This window comes from Lygodium microphyllum, chromosome 10 (genome assembly GCF_053477565.2).
Source record: "Lygodium microphyllum isolate KBCC chromosome 10, Lygodium_microphyllum_v1.1.10, whole genome shotgun sequence".
Lineage (NCBI taxonomy): Eukaryota > Viridiplantae > Streptophyta > Polypodiopsida > Schizaeales > Lygodiaceae > Lygodium > Lygodium microphyllum.
In genome coordinates this window covers 10,183,267-10,206,302 of record NC_141144.1, presented here as the reverse complement: position 1 = coordinate 10,206,302, position 23,036 = coordinate 10,183,267, and the positions used below count along the sequence as shown (strand labels likewise).

At 40.1% G+C, this 23,036-nt stretch overlaps 1 protein-coding gene across 2 annotated transcripts in view; it reads right to left on the bottom strand.

Annotated features, from left to right (window-relative positions):
- Positions 1-6,634: 6,634 nt before the first annotated feature.
- Positions 6,635-23,036, bottom strand: part of LOC148029696 (zeaxanthin epoxidase, chloroplastic-like) — a 30,661-nt gene continuing 14,259 nt past the window's right edge. The window contains exons 4-7 of one of the 2 annotated variants that reach the window (XM_087685985.1): positions 17,999-18,086; positions 17,612-17,867; positions 17,284-17,419; positions 6,635-6,966 (exon numbers count right to left, since the gene is read on the bottom strand). In XM_087685985.1, the coding sequence (XP_087542111.1) occupies positions 6,939-6,966; positions 17,284-17,419; positions 17,612-17,867; positions 17,999-18,086 (508 nt within the window). In that variant the 3' untranslated portion in view covers positions 6,635-6,938. Of the gene's footprint in view, positions 7,040-17,283; positions 17,420-17,611; positions 17,868-17,998; positions 18,087-23,036 lie in introns of both variants that reach the window. The other variant, XM_087685984.1, reaches the window with a different exon arrangement.

Here is a 23,036-nt window from a genome sequence, read left to right as displayed (position 1 = left end):
GTTCTTATGTAAGATAGTCGTATTGTGGCTTATGAGAGTCAAATTCTCATTGGTACAAAGAAGAATTTGCAAGCCCATGAGAAAGAACTCTTGGTTGTAATTCATGCACTGTCTACATGGAAACATTATTTGTTGGGGGCTGATTTTACAATGCAGAAAGATCATCAGACTTTGAGGTATTTTCTAATGCAAACAAAGTTGTCAGAGAAGCATATGAGATGGGCGAATTTTCTCTCTATGTTTCATTTTCAAATTATACATATTGATGATAAAAAGAATATTGTGGCTAATGCACTATCACGTAAGCCACAAATTTCAACCGCGTCAGCATGGTTTATCACACTGAGTTGGATACCATGAAAGAGTAATATATTGCTGATTCAGACTTTGTTAATGTTTATGATAAATTGTGCAATGACCAAAGGTATGAGCACTTTGTATTAAGGGATGGATTTTTTATGATGTATAGACGACTGTGTGTCATGAAGCAGTTGAGGCCTAGAGTCACTGAAAGTCATGCTCCTCCGTATACAAGACATAGAGGTATTGATGCCACAGTCAAGGCAGTGGAGCATTTCTTTTATTGGCGAGCTTTGACGCATGATATAGAGTAGTTTGTCAGGACATGCATCATATGTTAGAAGGTAAAGCATGATAAGCAAAATATGTCGGGCTTGTTGCAGCCTTTGCCTGTTCCAAATAAACCTTGATAGAGTATTGCAATGGGCTTTACTTTTAAACTTCCTAGGACACCTATAGGGAATGATGGGATATGGACTATCGTTTGCAGGTTTAGCAAACAAGCCCATTTCATTCCGATGAGGAAGAAAATGACAACTGATCATATGGCACAATTGTCTTTGTAGCATATCTTTAAGTATCATGGTATGCCAGAGTCGATAATCAATTATCAAGATCCAATGACTGGTTTATTTTGGAAGGGAACGTTTGAGAGTATGGATGCCACACTAAAATTCTCATCATCATTCCATCTGTAGACAAATGGTCAATCTAAGGAAGCAAATTCCACGGTGTTAGATCTTTTGAGGTGCTATGTCTTAGACCACAAGACATAGTGGAAGCAGTATGTACCCTTTGTTGAGTTTGCTTACAACAATAAAATGTATAGTTTCAGTGATAAAGCTCCATTTGAGATGATTGAGGGTGGCAAGAAGGTACCACCTATCTTGCAAACTAAGAATAAGATCTTTGAGGTTGTCGTTAGGTGAAAAACTTGGACGCATCCTATGCAAAGATAAAGTATGCACTTCAAAGATCACAAGAAAAGCAAAAGAAGACAACTGATCGCCATAGACGTGCTTTCTAATTTATAGAGGGCGATTACATATTGCTGTGTTTTGAAAAGGCAAGGCTGAAAAAGATGAAACAAAAAAAGAGATTGTATCCGAAGTTAAGTATGAGATACTATGAACCCTTCCAAGTGTTGAAAAATGCTAGCGATGTGACATATCAACTGAAATTACATCCACATTGGCGGATACACAATGCCTTTTGTGTCAGTTTGTTGAGACCTTTTCGTGATGATGTACCAGAGGATATGTTTGCTGAAATTCAACATGAGGTTAAGGAGCTAGATGAGATTTTGGTACTAGCAAATCTTGCCACATAAAGAAAGAAAGGTAGACATAAAGTTTCCAAGAGATATTTGGTGAAGTTTCAAAATTATTCACCAATGGATGCGAAAGGGATGAAAGAGAATCACTTGGTAGACCATTCTCAATTGTTGTAGCTTTACCTAGATACCTTTCAATAAGAGCGGACTTCAGTTCGGACTCAGTCAGGTTCAGCATAGCAGGGATCCGCAGTATTGCGTGATGCTCAAGGGGAAGATAGCACTTCTGCTCCTCCAATTGTGGATAGATCTCGTATGTAATGGATCTCGGATGTATTCAGCATGTATCCAAGGTACTATGCTAATAGTATATCTGCCATGCATGTCTACTCAATCTACTAGTCACTGTGAGATGTATGTAGATGAATATGGTTGTTATTGCAGCTTTGAGACTATACTTTTGCATCAGTTTGGGATGAGTTCATGATCAATTAGACATGAGCTTTTACCTCAATTTTAAGATTGAATTATAATCAGTTTCAATTCAGTTTTTGATCGATTTGAGAATTGTTTATGATCACTTTGGGATCACTTTTGCATTAGTTTTTGCATCAATTTTATATCAGTTTTTGCAATTAGTTTGTGATCAGTTTGAGCTCACATTTGCAACAGTTTGTGATAAGTTCTCAGAACAGCAACAAGTGATAAGTTTATGATCAAATTGTGCTTAGTTTTCAATGGTTTATAGCTGGTTCCATGAACACCACCATGTTAGTAAATATCATTGATAGTTTTAGCCATGGTGTATGCTGAGAATATATTTTCATATGGTTCTGAAGTGAGAACAATTAAGAAACATGAGTTATAAAAGCATCCAATGGACTTCTAGCAATAGTTTCGAACTATTTCTCAATATTATTTGATGTTTATGCATGCTAAAAATTTTCAGTAAGCTTTGGGGTATATAGTGCGATTAGACAACAGTGACCAATGTTGTGGTTGTGATGCCTTATGAAAAAATCAATGCAATATGCTTTTCTTTTGGCTCAATGCAGTGCAATCGAGGACGATGCAAGGATTTCAAGGGGAAGGTCTGTCACAAAGACATAAAATTTTAAGATGCTTTAATCCTACCAAGAACATTTGATGAAGTTATTAATCAAATGTGCAAGGTTGTTTAGCACATGTAATGCACATGGCAGTCATTTCATAATAACAAGCCAAAAACCATGAGGATGCAATCAGTGTCAAAGGAAAAAGTTGTGAAAAGTTATGCTAGCTAGGCTTTGGGGGTTGGTTGGTGTTAGTTTTGACCCTAGCACAATTGTTTGGCCAATAAGTATCAATGGTGACATTAGAGACTAGAATTAATTATTTAATTAATATCAATCTAAGGATCAACAAAGATTGAAGACCACTCCAAGCTACAAATGACCCAATCAATTTAATTATGGATAGGCACATTTAATTTTTGGTAGAATCGGAAGAGATGAAATTAATTTTCAATCTTAAATGGCAAGATCATGCTAAAAAATGGGTTTAAAAGGTTGTCCATTAGCAATAATGTCCGTGCAAATTGAGAAAACGTTTTTGGGAGCTAGGTCTCAACCATTCAATTAGCTTACAACTTGGAGGAGAGAGAGAGAGAGAAAACTGTCGGCCCATTTTCTGATCAGAGAACAACAGTTTGTTACAGAAGATAGCCTTCTGGGGACCTTACTAAGCAAGGGACAACAGGGAGACACTTTCCAGGGGCTGGCGACAGCATTATTCATCACATTACAACAATTTGGAGGTACCTGGTAGTAGATGACTACGTTAAATGTAGGTTGGAGCAACCAGCAGACAGATTTTAGGGTTTTCTCGCGAAGAAAATCAAATCTCTCATCTTGGTTTTCTCTCACCTTTTCCAACAATTTCTCAAAAGATCTCAGTGTTTCTCATCCATTTGGAGTAGATCTCAATCATATTTGGTGAATATCAAGAAGATTTTTGCTATAAACCCTAAATTTCTGCACAAATTAGGGTTTGACAGTCACCTCGAGACCCATACCAATAGGAAAAAGCATTGTATATTGAATTCAGCACCTAAAATTTGTGTAATTATTAAGGATTTCAGATGCTAGCTCATTCATCGTAAATTAGGGCAACATTTGGCCAGTTTGTGGTTTCAATTAGACAAGCCCTGGGTGAAAAGTCAAGGGGCAAATGGCCAAAATTAAAGGGCTTTTGGAACAGCAAAGGAGATTGTGAAATCTCAGCTTTTACTCGTTCCATTAGCAATCAAGTTAAAGAAATACTGAAAGGGGCGCCGGTTTTAGGGCCAACAAGGTGTCCAATGTCCAAGATTATTAAGGTAAATTGTGCATTTCAATTTATGTTTATTTGTTGATTGCTGTAATTAAGTACTTAATCAAGAAATATTGCCGCCCTCTCCAAGGAGACTAGTTTCAAAGGGCTAACACATCTTCCACCTCGGCTCTCGTGCCAACATGTTTATGCCAAATTACCATGCCATCACCCCCACAACGAACGGCTCATGCTGCCACTCTTTCCTCCTCTAGCTCCTCCTTGCCTGCAGCAGCAACTGCCCCTACCAACCATACTGAAGTAGAGGCACTTGTTGAGATGATGGCTGCTACCTCACTTGGAGCAGCTGTCTGCACCCCCACTCTTAATGCTGCTCCTTTATCAATCAGCTGCTACAGACAGCCAAGGCCAGCCCATCATCAGTCATGTTGCAGTTGATGAAATCAAAGGCCATTGGATCCTGTAGAGGATCTTTGATGCAGTGTATGCTCTCCAAGGGCAATGTAGGATCACCTCTGAACACTGCACACCCACAACCACAAGATGGGGGATGAGATCACAGATTGGTTGGCAACACCAGGAGCCAACCTGCAGGAGGAGGTTCCCTGTGTGGACCATGAGCAGCAGCAACAGCTAGCCAACCCTGGAGTGAAGGGCTGGCACATCTTCCACCTCAACTCTCGTGCCATCAGGTCCACAGCCATTCTTCGTGCTACCACCATTTCCTCCTCTCTTTCTCCCCCTCACTTGCAGCAACATTTTCAGCTTCTGCTGCTGCAAGAGCGGCAGCCACCAGTCATTACCGAAGATGAAATGATGGCTATTACCTCAGTCGCAGCTCACTGTCGGCTGCACCCCCACTGTTAACGCATGAATCAGTAGTTGCCAGCCCACTGCAACCTCCATAATGGTTTACTCACACTGCTATTCACATGTTGCAATTGATAATCGGCAGGCACTTAAAAATCACTAAAAGCAGGAAATTCTTGGTCTCCATCCTGGAAGATGCACCTGTGTGACCCATGCCTTTAACACACAGTTGTAGGGTTACATAAAAGTGTGATGTAGCAAGCCTAAAAAACTTGTACATTTCATTCTCCATATTTTATACTTGTACTTTCATATCAAATGTTATGCTTCCCAAGCTCTGCAACTATCAGTCCTACAGAACATACAGGAGTTCTTCTAGTCTCTAGATATTGGGATGGATATACTTGTAAAGGACTGTTTTCTTTGGCCATTACTGTGCTTAACCTCAGAAGCACCAGTAAAACAAAGGTCTTCTATGTTACTTACATAGCTTGTTCATGCATACTAAATACTTAGTTTGTATCTTGGATTATCAATCAGTGTTCCCTTGGAAGCTCTTTGATCCATGTGAAACAAATTGTTTGGTACATATGGTTGAAGGAGGTTTATAGAGTGGGATTAATTTAGCTGTGTCAAAAGGATGTCTGATTTATTTAGCATTCACTAATTGTGATTGCCAGAAATGGCATTTGAGCACATATGCATCAGCAAGTATGAGCTTGCAATATTATAAGCTGAGCATCAACTTCGTACTCCAATTGAGAGCTCTTCAGTGATTAAAAGAATTCTGGCAAGGAGCACCAAGCTTTGGGGCCAACAGTTGTCATCTTGTAATGAGAGAGCATTCTAGCTGCAATATCTGTGAGATATTCATTTCCTGTAGTGGTTTTTGTTTGCTCACTAATGCCAGTGTGCCTCTTACAGAAGGCTGGTTTCACTATAAGATTTGTGCACTCTCCCATCAACTGCTATATTCCTTCCAGGGAGGGGGAAGGTTGTACCTGTAAAGGTCATCTACTGGTTGTGAGCCTCACACTAAGTTTCTTAGTCTGTTTGGTTCGCTTTTAGTCCTTTTCGGGCTTGGATCCTTTACTTTGGCCTGAATTCAGTCCTCACATTCCTAGTACCTTCACTGCAAGCTACGCTTTGCAGAATATGCAAAGGCTTTCATTGTATCGGCCTTCATCATCATCAGTGCTCAGTTCTTCATAGCATTCATCATTCCTCTTTAATGTTGTATGTACAGTTGCAATTCATGGAAAGACCCCATATGAAGCTTATTTCAGGCAGAAGCCCTCCCTTGCCGCTTTAAAGTATTTGGATGTAATGCCTACATACGTGTGCCAAAAGAGGAGAAGAGGAGGCAGGATGCCAAGTCCAAGCAGCATATCTTTATCAACTTGGCAAAGTGTATGGCCATTTTTGACATGGGAGGGATGTGAGGGGCTCGGTATGCATAGGTGGGATGATCTTGTGTGTAGGTTCCCACCATCGGTTCTTGGTTTGGGAGTAGAACTCCTACCACCATTGCATCTGACACCGCTGACTGTGGGATAGGAAATTGACCTATCAAATACATGCCTAACGGCGTGTACACCCTAGTGTGGTGAATTATGGGAATGGATGAGTGTTGCATGCACTGGAAGCAAAAGGATGTTGTGAAATGGGTGGGATGGGTGTGAAATAAAATTGTGAAGTTAGTTTGATCGGATTACGATGAAGCACCAAAAGCAAATTCATTGGAATGGTACACTAGTGTAATACTAAAGAACTAGTAAAGATGACGATTGCAAAAGAGCATAGCTACTCTAGATTCAATGCATTAAGCACTTAAGCAACTACATTCTCATTTCTTTTTTTTTTTTAAATAAAAAATCATTTCTAAAGTACTACCTGTAAATATTGTAGCTACAGAGGTTTAGAACTTTCCAAATACAGACATTGACAGAAACCTGAGACACATTTGTAAATCCTGTGATTGAAGTTTGAATGTTTTAGTATATCTCCCAAACAACTCTTTTGCGTACAGTTTGGCACAATCACCTCCATTCATAGCAATTGCCAATCTCAAGAAGGTAACAGATAACATGCAAGGTGATGTTTTGATTAGCCTTGATCGAATCACTATAGAGAGGTGGAGATCATTTGAAATAGACAGATTCCGGGTCTCCTTGCTGTTTTCTGGGGTAGCTCTCTACCCATTTGATGTACTCCGACCACAAATTCTGCCTTTCCTGCAGTCTGGTTATGCTCTTGGCCCAGTCCGGCTGAAACTGTGGAAGGTAAGTGCTGTAAGCTGCATATTCTTGCAACTTCCTCATTCTCGGAATCCTCACCTCCTCAAACCTGCATAGAATTTCATGTGTGTGTACACCTGTGTGCGTGCACGTGCATGTGTACTGGTGTCTACCATAATGAGCTAATCATCAATCGTTTCAAAACTCCGTGTGTGTGTGTGTGTGTGTGTGTGTGTGTGTGTGTGATGTATTAACTAGAAATATTTTACACCTTTTGATTGTCAAAATTTTCATCTTCAGAGTCTAGACATTTATCTATTTATTAGAACCTATGTAAATGAATTAGACATTCCACCAAAGAAACAAAGCAAAAAAGGCCTATTTTTTGGGTTGAGGTCGTTGATTTACCAAGACCTTGGAGAAGACAATGACCAGGAATTTACTGAGATGGAAAAGAATGTGTTCACCACAGACCTAGTGACATTGCTGACTGGAGTGTCAAAATAGAAAATACTCTAAAGTTTTGTTTTGTTATTTTTTTGGCAGGGGAAAGCCTGTTGGTGTGACCAGCGCCTCAGTGAAAACATTGGCTCTGCTGTTCTAAAGAGTTAAGTCGCTAGGAACACCCAAATTTCCTGTCAAGCTTCTTCATGTAACATAGACCCTCCCCCTGATTAGACTCGCACTTTCCTGTGTTTTGTGCCATGATGGAGAAATCTTACAACTCAAGAGTCCGTATCACACTGTGTGCTAGCAGGTGGATTGGTTAGGAAATTGAATTGTTGGTTAACACACTTAGATGGGTGAGGTTGCAGTTGACTATCTTTAGTTTGAGTGGTGTTTTGGAGATAGGTCCAATAGTTCGAACAGCCAGTCAACAATTAGAGTGAACAGTGAACCACCAGGATACTTGGCCTTCAGCTCGAGAAGTTTTGCATACAGTTGGAACTTGAGTTGGATTGCACTGGAGTGATAAGCTTATCATGCAATCACACAAAACAAATGAGGCTGGTGGCTGATGCAAAAATGCAGCACTTGGCAAGGAAGGCTCTAGTGAGAACTAGCACACGAAATGCATACCAAACTGACTAGAGTGAACTGCACTCTGACTGAGGATGTGGTTGTAAGATGCAGACAGTCAGACAACAAGGCTGGTAGCAACTTAGGTGGAAGTGAAAATTGCAGAACACCCTTGTATCTGAACTGCATTGCAAAGTGGCACTGTAGAGAGCAAAGATGCATGCTATGGGGATGCAAAGGCTGAAGAACAGTTCAGTGTATAGACAATGTAGAGTCTAGCTGAAATGCAGCTTTTTTAGGGATGAAATGAGTGCTAAACAACCATGATCAGGTTTGGGGAGACTTGGACAGAAACCACAGGCAAGCAACACACATGAAGGCTAGGGGTGTGAGCACAAACTGCAGAGAGTCTATGTTACAGGCAGAAGCTTGACAAGCAGTTTTGGTTTCTCCAGTGAGCCGACTTAACTTGCTTCTAAGAACACTTTAGAACAGCAAGCTCAAAGCTAACAGAGTAGGGTTGATGGAGAGTACTTGAGCGTTGCATTAAATGAAGAAAACACTTTCAAACAACAAAACTGAGACAGTACTGAACATCACACTGAGGAGCCTTTCCCTCCCTATCACACCACTCCCCCCACCATCAAAAGTAAAAAGGAGTATCTTCTTTTCTTTTGTTGTTGGAAAATTGGGTACAATGAATAATGTAGCTGTCAATTGAAGCAGAACAGCCTGAATGTTGGGCGTTGAGCTTGGTAAGCGTTGCACACACATGGAACTTGACTTGGACTGTGCTCCAGAATAAAAAGCCTAATATCGGACACAACAAAGAAGGCTGGCTGATGAAAAAATGCAGCAGCCGCAAAGAAAACTCATCTTGCACATGAAATGTATACCAGACTGAATAGAGTGGATGACACACTCAGAGTGAGGATGTAGCTATGAAATGCAAATTGCAGGAGAACACAAGGTTGGTAAGCAGGGCAGGAGTGACAATTGTAGAATGCAGCAGTGTAATGGCCTGGCAGTTCAGCAGATTAAAATACAGAACGGAAGACTGCAATGACAGTAAAAACATATGCTATGGCAAGATAGAGGCTAGCAGAAGAGTTCAGGAAATAGCAATGCGTTTGCGTGCAATGTGGACACTTTAAAAAGTGTCACTTTTGTGTGCGTGCGTGTGTGTGTGTGTGTGTGTCTAGTGTCTAGCGTCTTGAAATTAAAGTAGTGACACTAGGGACTAGAGTTAGTTAACTTAATTCTAGTTAGTTGTTGGTGGAGGGCTGATTAGATCAACCCGTGACCTAACTTAGGTTGTATCTCACTCTATCTTTTTAGTTCAACAAGTACACTCTATTCTCTTGCTTCAACTCACTCATTGTCACTGTCTCATTTCTCTCCTCTATAGCTGATGCATTTTTCTCACATCCTCCAAATACAAGAGTTTGGGCAACATTGTTCACTGCATAGTGTGTTCGTTGCATTGACAATTGTATTTGATTCAATATTCATTCATTATTATTCATTGTGTTCATTGTCTCTATGTTACCCTAACCGTAACACTGTTCTTTATCAAACTATGCATTTGTCATAAGATTGTTTTTGTGTCTTTTGTGCTAGAGAATTTCGTTATATGGTACTCACTAAAGAAACCTAGCCCCTTGATTAGAAATCTCACCTCAAAAGTAGAAACTACACAAGGAAGGTTAACATCGAACACTTCCATATCTACTCAACTCCCAAAGAAGCCAATACCACAATAGAGCAGGATTGGCTTCCACTGCCAACTCTGCAAGGTTCCACATGACCGGAGATCCTTCTAACAATGTTGGAGGCACACATCATTATTCCATCACAAATGGGGAGTTGCAATTGATCATGGCTCACAGAGCCAGCTTGGAAGTCCAAAGAGCTTCATCAATAAGCCTTTGAACAAAAGTTGCGTGAAAGCGTACATGATTCTTTCTTGTAAGATGTTGCGCATAAATTTGATGTTGCAGGGCTATTGAGACCTCCATTAGGGATAGGTTCCTACTCTTGGAGAAAGAGATCCAAAGTATGTTACCTACTTTTAGCCTCTCTCTCCTACTTCGGTGAAAGGTACACAAGTTACTACATTTATCTCTTCTTCTATTTCTTTTGCTTCACCACCTTTGTAGCATTTTGGTAAATATCGAGATGAAGCTAGAGTGCCATATGTTGACCATGGAAAATCTCCCATTGAAGATCCACTCATATATGTTAATACAAGAAGGGGTGATTATAAGAAAAAGCTTGGTAACTCTTTTTCTTCCATTCCTTCTTTGAGTTTTGCTTTTCAAAGTCAGAATGAGTTTGGTGTTTCTTCGTCATTGCATTCTACAACATCATCTTCATTTCAATTTCCATCCATTAATCAAAATCAATTTAATGCATCTTCATTTCAAAACCGACCCATCCCACCCACTTCTTCCACTGCATCATCACTACCATTCACTTCATTCACCTTTCACATTACTATCAGACACCTCATGTCATTACACACACCACACCAAGGTGTTCTTCAAATATAGACACAACCTTTAGGACCTCTACACATTCACTTCTAGGTGGTGCTCATGCACCTCTAGGGAGGCTCAATGTCCATTCTACACACCTTTAGGTTATTGGGTATGACTCATTCTAAGTTGTCATGATGTCACATAGTTGAGGGTCTTTTACGCATGAAATCGTCCAAGGATGTCTACCCAAATTGTCAACTTGGGAAGTGGCACCACACACCATTTCCTCAGCAGACCACATAGAGCTGAGGTGCCTCTAAGATTGATCCATATGGACTGACATCCACTACCACCCTTAAGGGCCCATTGTACTTCTATTTTATAGTGGATAATCTCTCTTGATATATGTGGATATATTTCATAAAGCATAAATCTGGCACATTCACTTGTTTATGTTGCTTGTATATAATTAGAGGTCATCAAGTAGGATGTATGACTAGTGATTCTAGTGGTTAGATTATCTCCCATGAGTTCATTGAGTAGGATGTATGAGAAATGGAGTTGTAGAGCATAGAAACCACATTGTGATGAACATGGCACATTCTATATTGTTCGCAACAGGGCTTCCTAAGCACCTTTGTGTGGAGGTCGTTAACACTTCATTGTACATCCTTAACCAATGCCCCATTGTGGCAATTCCTCAGAGGACTACCTTCGAGGCATTTTTTGGCACTCAATTTGTTATTTCCCATTTCAAAGTCTTCAAATCTTGTGCATACACACAAACTCGCGATGATAAGATAGAAAAGGTCACTCCCCAAGCTAATCTCTTGATTTTTTAAGGCTACTCTTCTGAGGCAAAAGCCTATCGTTTTTTCGATTCTCGAATAAACAAGTTGATTGTCCACAGAGAGATTTTTTTTAATGACAGGGATATTATACATAACATTGCACCAACCTTTAAGCCGATCCGTCATCCTTCCACATCAGAGATAGTGCCATCTAAGCCGGGTCTACTATCTACTCCTAATCCACTTGCAAAGTCTTTTGCACCCAGGCCCCCTCTGCGAGTCCGATTACCTCGCTAGTACCAGCAAACCATGCAAGATTCAGGGATCCTTCCACTAGATTCTGCTCCAAAGAGCCCTAGAAAATATGTCCAGCTTGCCCCTAGTGTATCATTTGCATTTGTCTTTACAGTAGATTATAAAGCAGATCTTGAGTCGGAGAGTTGATAGGAGGAACTAAAGTATCCTCAATGGCAATAAGCCATGGAAAAGGAGCTTGCAACCATTGACCAAAATGAGACTTGGACCTTGATGGATCATCTGAGCCATAAGAAAGTCATTGGGATCAAGTAGATCTTTAGAACCAAATTGAAAGCTAATAAAAGTTTAGATAAATACAAGGGTCACCTTGTAATGCAAGGTTTTCAACAAAAACATGTCATAGATTATGAGGTGACCTGTCACGAGGACGTGAAAATTTGATGCTTTGCTTATGCTTAATTGACATTTGATTAAAGGATTAATCAAATGTGCAATTAAAAGATGCACATGTGAGGTGCAAGCTACTTTTTCACAGTTGAAGTCCGAAGGACCCTGTGAAAAAGATGGATGTCAAAGGCAAAAGTTGTAACGAGTTACATTTGTTAGATTCTAGGTAAATTTTGCTGTCAGTTTGCCCCTAGGACCATTAATTGGCTATTAAGTGTCAGTGATCACATTAGAGACTAGGCATTAATTAATGGATTAATCCTTGTCCAAGGGTCAATTAATGTATGGGACCACTTTGGGTTGCAAATGGCCGAGCCAATTAATTTTTGGATGGGCAAGGTCAATTTTCTGGGCATGGATTAAGGGCTGAATTAATTTTCAATATTAATTAATTCTAAAAATTAATTAAATGGCTGAAAATTGCTGAAAATGGATTAAGAAAGCTGCCACTTAGCAAAACTTTCCCATGCAAGTGGGGGAAAGGCTAAATAGGGCTGAAGGGAGAGGGAAATCTCGTTTTTTCATTTTGGAGCTACTGGGAAGAGGTGTTGGACTGTTGCTGCCAGCTTTTGGGGCCATTTCCTAGCCATTGGAGACTATTTTGGTGATGGAGATTGCATATTCTTGACCTTGGGAAGCTGACAATTGTTGCTGATGCACTTTCTCCTGAAGATCACAGTCTCTGATGCTCCTATTGTTGTTGGTACATCCGTTTGGGACTGGTACAGCAGGGCAGCAGCTGATTTTGATCAGTTCTTCATAACAAATCTCAGAATTTTCTCTCTTTACAGCATTCTCGCATCTCCTTCAGCCTATGCTCGGCCATTCTCAGCAATTCTCAGCCATTTGGAGGAGATTTCAGCCATTTTTGGTGGGCTAATCTGTAACTTCTGCAGTAAACCCTAATTTACAGCAAAAATTAGGATTTAGTAGACACCTTGGGATCCGTGCCAGAGATTGAAGGCTCAAGGGACTGAAATCAACAGCTGATAATTGAAGATTATCAAGGGATTTCAAGAGCCAGCCCATCCCGAATTGATTTGGGGCAGCATTTGGCCAACCAAGGGTCAAATTGGAGAAGAAGAAGTCCTAGGTGAATCAAGGGGCAAATGACCCAAAAGGCTTGCTGGTCATTTACGATAGCAAGAGCAATTGGTTAGCACGAGGAGATTGAAGAATCTCAAGTTGTACTCCTTCCAATTGAATGAAAGCTAAAGAAATACCGCAAGGGGTGCCAATTTTGGGGCCAACAGGGTAATTGTTGTTTTGTCAAAGGAAACACAAAAGGAATAGTTTGAAAAAGAGAAATCTTTGGATTGTCACATGATTAGTACTTCTACCCATGTTCAAAATAATGGGATAGGAGGAGTCAAAAGAGAGGTTTGGACATAGAAGAGGCAAAAGGAAAGGGTGTCTACTGTCCAAGAATGTTATGGTAAAGTGTGCATTTCACTTTATGTGCATTTATTTATTGCTGTAATTAACTCTTAAATCAGGTTATTGCCACCCATTCCAAGAAGGAAAGCTGGTTTCATGACCTTTGTATCCACTACACGGTTGACATCATTTCGTTTGTTGGTTGCACTAGCTGCTCATCAGGTTGGCTGATCTATCAGAAGGATGTCAAAAGTGCCTTCGTGAAGACGGTTATTTGGAGAAGAAAGGCTATGTGGAGCAACCTCCCAGATTTTCTTCCTCTGACCGTAACAATAAGACCTTTCATTTGCGGAAAGCTCTTTATGGGTAAGCATCGCATGCTTGGTTTCATAGGATGGATGAGTTTCTTAGAACTCATGGATTTCATTCTACTAGTTATGACCCGAACTTACGTGTCAAAACCACTTGAGCAGAGGTCAACTATATTCTCTTGTACGTAGATGATAGATTCTACTACCATAGTAGATATTAAATCCCAGCTTTCTTCCACATTCGAAATGACTAGCCTTGGTCAATTGTTCTATTTTCTGGGGATAGAGATAGTTTGATCTAGGGCTAGTATTGTTGTGTCACAACAAAAGCACACTCTTAAGTTAGTAAAGTAGTATTGTAGCGATTAGACACGTCTTGTGGCCACACCACTTCATCCCACTGTCCATTTATCTAAGGATTCACTAGGTCAGCCGAACACATCCATAGATCTGTTGTAGCAAAACTTCTCTAGTTGATTCATACTAGGCATGATCTTATATACTCCATTTCTTTGCTTAGTATTTCAATGCACCTAAAATGTCACATTGGATTGCTTGTATGCAAGTGTTGAGATATGTTCGGTGTACTTTATCCTATTAAATTTAGCCCCTGGTATTTGCTTGTCGCACGAGTCAAGCAACCATGATGTAGCCAAAACCTCTGCTTGCAAAGAATCCTTTCTGAAAGCTAGAGGGCACGATATAGCAAGGTGAAGAGACTCTTGTCATAATGCAATCAAGTGGATGAGAAGAAAAGACTTAGAAGTTTTAAATGGTTGGGTGGAATTCAAGATATTCCACTGCGAGACTTGAAAGTAGTGTGCCCACGAGAATGCCAATATCCTCCATAAAAAACCTAACAATATCAATCCAAGGGTGATGTTGAACGCACAAAGCCTATAGAAGATCAAACCTCAAAGCTGTCATGTGGATATTGACATCCAACAATGCAACACTACCCAACCGTTTTGGCATAGTCACATATTGCCAAGATATCTACACTTGGCCCATTCGATTTTGTTGTTTTTTCTAGAGCATGAATCGCATAGGCTACATCATCTCATTCAGTAACTTTTGCATCCATGGAAGCAATGGCAAAAAGTATGAAATCATACTGATCATGATTGTTTGGGCTACTTTCAACTACACATGCAAAGGCTAACCTTGAGACTTCCAACACAAACTTATCATGTATGTGAGAAGACATCCAGTCCAGCAAAGCACAAGGATCCACATCCACCCCTATGGGATAAGCCATGTATCGAGTTTTCTCACCTCAAAGAACCACACCCCCCTACCACCCCAAATTATTCAAATCCCTCTCTGTGCAACTAATCAAAGTAGATTTATGTACATTGATATGCAAGACCAAAGTGAGACCAAAAGAGTTTCAAGTCGCCATTGCCCTTTCTAGATTGCATCTTTCAGCCTTCAAGAACATAAAGAAATCACTGGTAAAAGAGATTACTCCAAAAGTATTTGTCCACTGGGAAGAGTCAATCCAATGATATCACCATCTACAGCCAACTTGACCAGTAGAGAGAGCATCGGATGCGTCACCAAAGCAAATAACAAGGGACTAAGAGGGTATCCTTGGTGAAGGAAGTGAGAAAGAGCAATCTCATCAGCCACTCCCCCATTAAGTGCAATACGCATCACTATGCCAATCTTGATAGTATCAATGAGAGATACCATTCAAGGCCCAAATCCCATGGCAAACATCAAGTATCGAAGAAACAACCAGTTGACATGATCAAAAGTCTTTTCAATATCCAGCTCAATCATAACAGCCAGCTGGTTAGAGGCTTTTGCATAATCTATCCCCAACTGTACGTTTAGAATATTGTGCATGATATTGCATCCCTTGATGAAACCATATTGTTGCAGATGGATCAATTGCAGGAAAACTTTTTTGCAGTCTATTTGCGATGAACTTAGAGAAAAGTTTATATAAGGATCCCATAACAGAAATGGGCCAGGGTCCTTATGCTGATCCACATATGTCGAGAATAATTCATTAGGCAAGCCATCCAAGCTAAAATGAGACAACATCCTCTCAACCTCTTCCTTAGTGTGATATCAGCCCATTCAAGTTTCACTTGGTCATGCACCATGCCCACAACATAATTGCAGACAGCATGAATTGCATCAATACGAACTTCTCAAGGACCCAACAAAGATTCATAATATTGGAGGCACATCTGTATTATACAATGAGGCTCACTAACCATCTCATTATGTGTATCCAACAGGCGCACAATATTCTCTCACGCATGTTTATGGCAAAGCCTAGCATAAAACTAATGAATTTGGCAGTTATTGTCACATTAGGCATCCAAACGGGCCAGCCATTTATATTTTGCATACTACTCATCTTGGAGAGCCTGTACTCTGCATTTCAACATTTCAAAGTAAGTGGTCAGCTCGTCAAATGAGTCCTCGGCTTGCTGCAAGGTGACAGACTGTTCCAATAGCGATTGCAAATGCCATAATTCAGCATTAAATGCAGATGCCTCTGCTGAATCCCATAAGCTCTAGACAATTCCCTTGCATTATTCCAAAAGATTGCCTGTGCTTCTAACCCCTCAAAAAGAGCCCGTCTCCCAAATGAGGCTATCAATTGCAGCATGTATTCTGAGAACTGATCGTGCAACAAGGACTGATTAAATCTCAAGAGCATACACCCTAGTTGCACCTTGAAGGCATCCACCACGTGATTGACGGTGATTAGGGATAATCCAGTATCACAAGTCATAGATGAATATATTGAAAAAGACAAACAAGCAACTGCTGTTATCGGGCTACACCTTGCACCCAACCTCATTCATCATATAAGCACAAAACAGTGAGCTAAGGAAGTCTAGGACGAGTTAAACATTAGCTTTACAGCCAAAGCTAAGAACTAAGAAATGTACCTAAAAGTTCAACTCTACAAAGGCCAACCTACACCATGAATTTCAAGATTTATTGACTGAGCACATAGCTAAGCTAAAAAGCATCCTCAACCTGCTTAACAGTAGTAAGGTCACTATCCCCAAAAAGATGCCATAGCCATGTTGCTCTTAAGTCTACCTATAAAGAATTTGAAGCCTTAAACGACACTCTGCTCATACTGGAATCACCCACACTCTAAGGATGTATGTCATTGCTACTTCTCAAAGAAAGAGACTTAAAGGAACATAAAGAACCATCCACCACAACTAGCAAGGACTTGCTCTCCTACACCAAAAAAGGAACTAGAATCAAGCATCAAGGGGAAGTCGTGAAATATTTATTTATGTATAAATGTAGTGCCTTAAAGGAGTTTTCTTTATCATGAGAACTAGCCTCTCTTATTAAATACTCAGTAGGTCTGAGCAGTATTCAATGAGCATTGAATCAATGCTTTTCCCACTCTATTAGCTATAGTCAGCATATTACCATCTGGCTGTTTGCAAAGGGAAGAATCGAGTGCCATTTGCATATAAAAGCTGCACCAAGACAAGTTTTGTTTTCCATGACCTAATTTTCTTATTAACTACTCTGTAAGGTATTTGTATCCTGGATATAATATTCTTAAACTCATCTCTATCTTTGACCTTTGACATCTCCACACTGAGGTGGTTTGATTACAAGAAGATCCTAAAAGTAACAACTTGTAGATGACAAGTTTTGAATGACTGAGCTTACCTTTTAACTGCAGCTATGACATGTTCCTCAGAAAAGGAATTGTTTTTTGCCTCTTCAAGAAATATCGCAAGTTGATGTGCATCTTCAAAGGCAGTCCTTGCTCCTTGGCCAGGTCCAACAAATTGGGCATGGGCAGCTGCACATAACCAATGCCAGTCAAATACAGTATAGAGAGAATTCACTTTTATCACTATATGCAAAGTTAGATTTTATTACTGGAAAGCTAAGTATGGCCATCTCTAGCAGCTCTGAAACAAAAAACAGTCATTGATATGTGGCACATCATCAATGAATAGCGTTTCCATATTCAAAGGTGCACCAGTTTTACCATCTCCAATGAGCAGCACATGACCTCTATCACTCCATTTGTCTAAAGGCAGTCTATCCATGATTTTTCTCTCAAATATAAGCTCCTCGCTGGTTGCTTGGATAACTTTTTTGGCTAGATTCCAACCATCAAGGCCCTCCAGCTGTTGTAAAGCTCTGGCTTTCGATGCAGGGTTTCCAATATTTCCAGACTTCCTCAACAAGTTCCTGGCCATACCCCTGTCTTTGTCCACCTTTCTAAGTATCCATAGTGTGTAGTCGCCTGTAGAGATAGTTAGCAGAAAACAATCAGACAGTTAGCCTAGGAAAAAGACAACATTAACAGTGGTAAGTGCCTCTATTTGTTTCTAATGAGAGTTGGTATTTATCCCAAGCCTAGGATGGTAAGCTTGCCTGCATTGCATATCAAGAACCTTGTCAGACTATTCTCCTCATGATGTAGATAGATCTCTCCTTCCTTATCATCTTCAATGACCCTATGTGTCAAACCAGTTGCATATTCTCAATTTCAAGTCAAACCAGTACAATTTGATCAAAAAATCCTGATTAACATGTATGTGAGACCTAATTTTAAAGACTTAACTGATGGAGCTCTTGTAGCATTTGCAGGCTTGTATGCATAGATTAATTTGCTGTGGAACACTAATGCACGGGTTATAGTTCATTTCTTTTGCTCAAGGTATAGACTGTGGCACTATGCATGACACTAGGTCGTAAGTGCGCATCCTTATTATGCAACTCAAGAAAGACATAAGAGAATCCAAGGGCAGATATGATCCTCAAATTTTATCCAACATACTTCTGCACTGCATGTCTATAGAGCATGTCCCTGCCCGATCCAGGTCAGTCACTATTAGTCTTCACTGTATCACAGAGCCAAAGACACTCCAGTCCACCCTCAAACAACTTGCTTATTCTCACACTGTCCCAATTCCCACACAGTTGACTTGACAATGACTCACCAGGAGAAGGTCTCAAACAGCTCCGATCTAGGATCTTGCTGAAGAGAAGAGAAGAGAAAGATATATCACGATGAACATCATGATCCATGACCACTCCACAATTATCAATGCAGCTTCTTGCAAGTCACCTTTGATAGGCCTTGTCAATCATGCCATTTCAACCCTTCTAAATTTGTCAACAACACTAATAAAAGCAGCCCAACTTTTTAAATACAAACAATCAACTCACTTGAGTCTTGAATACTTTCATATCATCAAAACATTAAAAGCCCATATAGCACACAATGCAACTGCCCAACACAAAAGGCATGATTGTTGCACATCAAACCTGACTTGATGAATTGCTTCTGAACATGATTAACTGCCCTCCTGCACACAATCTCTGCTGCTCAACATGGCCATTGCCACCCAAATACAAGTGCACCCCCCCATAAAACTGCAGTTATCCTCAGGTGCAACGTACTGGTCTACATCCACAAACATGCAACCAAGCTCTTTGAAGATTGCCACCAGTCTCTAGCCCATGGAAACCAATACCCAAACTTCTCCTATCCCCTTCTCTCTGTGATGTACCCAGACTTATTGTATTCCCAACTTGACAATTCCAATACTCTCATGGACTTATTATACCTCTTGTACAACCTTATTACATTAGTCTAACTTCATTTTAAATTCATGATATTCTCAAGTCACCTGACAAAAAAACCCATAAGATGAGTAGCCTATGCACAAAATATTAATATTTCCAAGCATTATAGAGCAGCCCATTTAAGCATTAAACCATAGTGGGAAGGAAAAGTATTAAAAGATTAAGAAGTAGAGTAGCAGCTAAATAAAATAATAGCATTAATATTATATAAAACAGAAGCTTTATAAAGCTTATTAACAAGCTTCATTCTGCTTGTCAAAATTAGGTGCAAAATACAGGGGTATGTCGTGAACTGCTGCAACTCCCCCGCTTTCAGCCTCTCCACTGGATTTGATCTGCCCAAAGCAGGCTTAACTGCTGTTCCATGGCCAAAGCAAGATCTTGGGGATGAGAAGGACTGATCTGCGACAAAAACACAGGCAAAAGCAAGCTGTAAACAGAAGTGTACAGCAGTCCATCTAAGTTAGAAGTAACCTCAGCCCTCCATAGCTCCAATAAACAGATTCAAATCGGCCCACAGGACCAAGAACTGCCTCTAAACTGCTATAGATGACTGAGAGTAAGGGCTGGATACCTCTACGTAAACACAAGACAGCCCACAGGGCTGAGGACGAGTGAAAAACAAGTCTATGCTGTTGTATTTAGCCCATACCTCAATCTTATGCTCAAATCCAGCCAATACTGCCTACATTGCCTGATCACTTGCCTATCTTGCCTGATCTCCAAAAAGAGCCAGCTGTCCACTCTTGAACTGCTAAATCCTCCATACGTGGGTTTCTAGCAAACCTTGTCGCTGGAAATTTACCCCTGTTCCAGCCCCAATCTAATCAGTCCATTATACCCGTATCATATCCAATTCTTCCTACTCTATCTCCATGTTTCCCGAATTTGATCCCTATTTCCACCCCTTATTTAGAGTGAAGACACCACAATTCAGAGGGGTTCTTGAGTGATTAGTATTTCTGATTATCTCCTGTAAGAGTTAGTGAACCCGTAGAAGCACCAGCTGTCCCTATCCAGAGCTATCAGGTCTTCTATGACCCTTTGAAGCACCGGCTGTCCCTGTCCAGAGATACCAGGTCTTCTATGACCCTTTGAAGCCTACACCTTCAGGAGCGTGTTTCAAGCAGTTAAAATCACTATGGCACCTAAAAAACAAGCAATGGTAGTCAAGCAAGTTATAGCTACGACTGGAGCAAAGCAAATTGTAGAAACTACAAGCTCAGCACCACTCCCTCCTCCACCAGCCTCTCAAGTGCTTTCACATATATTTGGATCTTTTGAAATGGATATTGATGTGTGAGTAAAACATAAGATAAGATGTGCTATTATGATAGAAGTATAGGCACAAGCTACTTGAGCATTGTTTTGAGAAAGAAATGTAACCTATAGTAAATAAGGGTAGCATCTTAATAAGAAAACTAAAATTAGACACACACCTTACATAGGGCTAGGAGTATGGTCTGTTTGAAATACAAATTAAGTAACAATCACTTCTGAAGGTCCACAAAGATGCAGTGATCAAATGGGCAATTGCAAGAGTTAGAATTGACTCTTTCTGCTCGAGCAGGGCAGTTTTGGTTGGCTAAAATCTGGTATTAAATGGAAGGTCACTGATGGCATACAACATACTCTAAGGGTGCTTTGGCAGTTGATAAAGCCCCACCAAGTTTGGTTGCAATCCGAGTTAGCATGGGGGAGATAGGCACTTTGAAAGTGGGGCAACTAGACAGGACTGCATGTAGGGGAACTGCATTACAGTATGCACAAAAACATTTTGGGGCAAAAGGGTTCAAAATTTAACTACGGTCTCTTTGAGAAAGTTGTAGCTTGGAAGTTGGACTACAATTTTGCTTCAAAAATCTCGGCAATCTAACCTATGGATCAAGAGATATGACCAGTTTTCCACAAGGCTATCTAGTAAACAGAATCTTCTTAGAAGGAAGTATGAGTTTTTAGCACCTAATACTTTAGTGTTTTACATATCTGTCCATTCACACAATTGTGTCCAAGACCAAGAGGGGAGGGGGGGCTTTTAAAAAAAAGTTGTCGCCCAAGAATGTCAAGGAGTTGAGAGATATGCCTAAGAACTAGAAGACTCTTTTGAAGGGATTCTATGATGTCGAATGCCCCTTGTCAGATGCTTAAAGGACTATTTATTATAACCATTGAGTAATGTCTCGATGGGATATTAAATTTGCTTGAAAGGGATGATTTCCTAAGATAGGCGGTTACCTTGTTTTTCATTGACTCTTGAAAGTCCCTAGGGAAAAGTTATGCTCATCTATTAGGCAAGGGTTATTGCATGGGTAGGCCACCTCCATGGTTTTACTGCAGAATGGTCGAGTAAGGACAAGGAACCTGGAAGGGCGCTACTTGATACACTAGCTGAAGGTCGAGTGGTGGAAAGTCCACCACAAGGGCAAGGTTCACACCTATGACAGCTTCAAAGTCAAAGAGGCTCTAGACACTCACCCGTTAGTCCTATAATAGAGGTAGAAACCTCCATGGCCATAATTGCCAGGGGTTTCACAGCAAATATGAAATTGGCTTCAAAGCTTTCATAGGAGTCTCCTAAAACGTAAGAAACAGGTTTCATTCGAGATGAAAATTAATGAAATTTTTATACATATGAATATACTTTATGTCCTATGGGCCACAACAAAAGACATGTGGCACATGATTTAACATTGTATACAAACTCTAAGTGAACAATCAATAGTCTAACAATTTACATTCACGATACACCATGTCCCACGATTCATCATCTAGATTTCATGAACATAAAAGCATCATAATGGCATACATTAAAAATTGCTCAAACATACAAACTACAATCAATGCCAAAATAGCACTAGCAATCCATGTCTCTATAAGACATTGAAATGAATCCATAGACCATGTGATACATGAATCATGAAACCTACTAGTAAACACATTCAAACTTTAAATCCATGTCTATGTGGGCAAGTTTTTAATAGGTGAAAAAATGTGACTTCATCCCACAATGCAAAATAGGACCAGTTGTTTATCTTCAAAGACCAAATTTCCAATTCATTCATTTCCTACATTTTAAAAACACTTGGACATTTCTAAAGTTTCCTACTTGTAGGAAATGCATTTGTTGGCAACTATGTCCATGGCCTAACAATATCCACATCGATGGACGACAAAAGACCCAATTCTAAATATGGGTGGATTATGGTATCCAAGTGTTTTGTATGCATGTCCCGACATAGGGACAGTTGCTTGTGAGGCATGGTACCTTGGAAAAGGCACGAATTTACAAATATATTTGCAACTATTTCTAGAAGACTAGTTGATGCTATTTTCATGTCTGTGACTTAAGTTACGTAAACGAACCTATGATAAAAGATTAATTAAGATGCTGTCTTTATTTGTATGCACTAATTATACTAGGATCTTAATTAGATAACCAAAGCTAATTGAGGTGCGTGCGTGCAAAGCAGGTGAACGTCTTTGAAAGCAGTCTTCCTTCTTGGTAAGGGTGGTAATGAATTGATTTAACACTAATTACAGCAAGCATAAGATACAAAAATCTGAATTACACACTTTACCACTTAATCTTGGACAAATTCTCCTTCAATTTGACCTTCAATTTGCTCCTTGAAGACAAATTCTGCCCCAAACTCAATGTTGGCTAGCCTCTTGAAATTCTTTAGAATCCCAAATTTCAACTCCTGAACTTCAAGTACTAGGCCCCAATTTCTAAGCACTCTTCCTAGGGTGGCTAGTAGACCCTATTTTCTATTGTACATTAGGGTTTAGTAGTAGAATTTTTTCAATTTCACCCT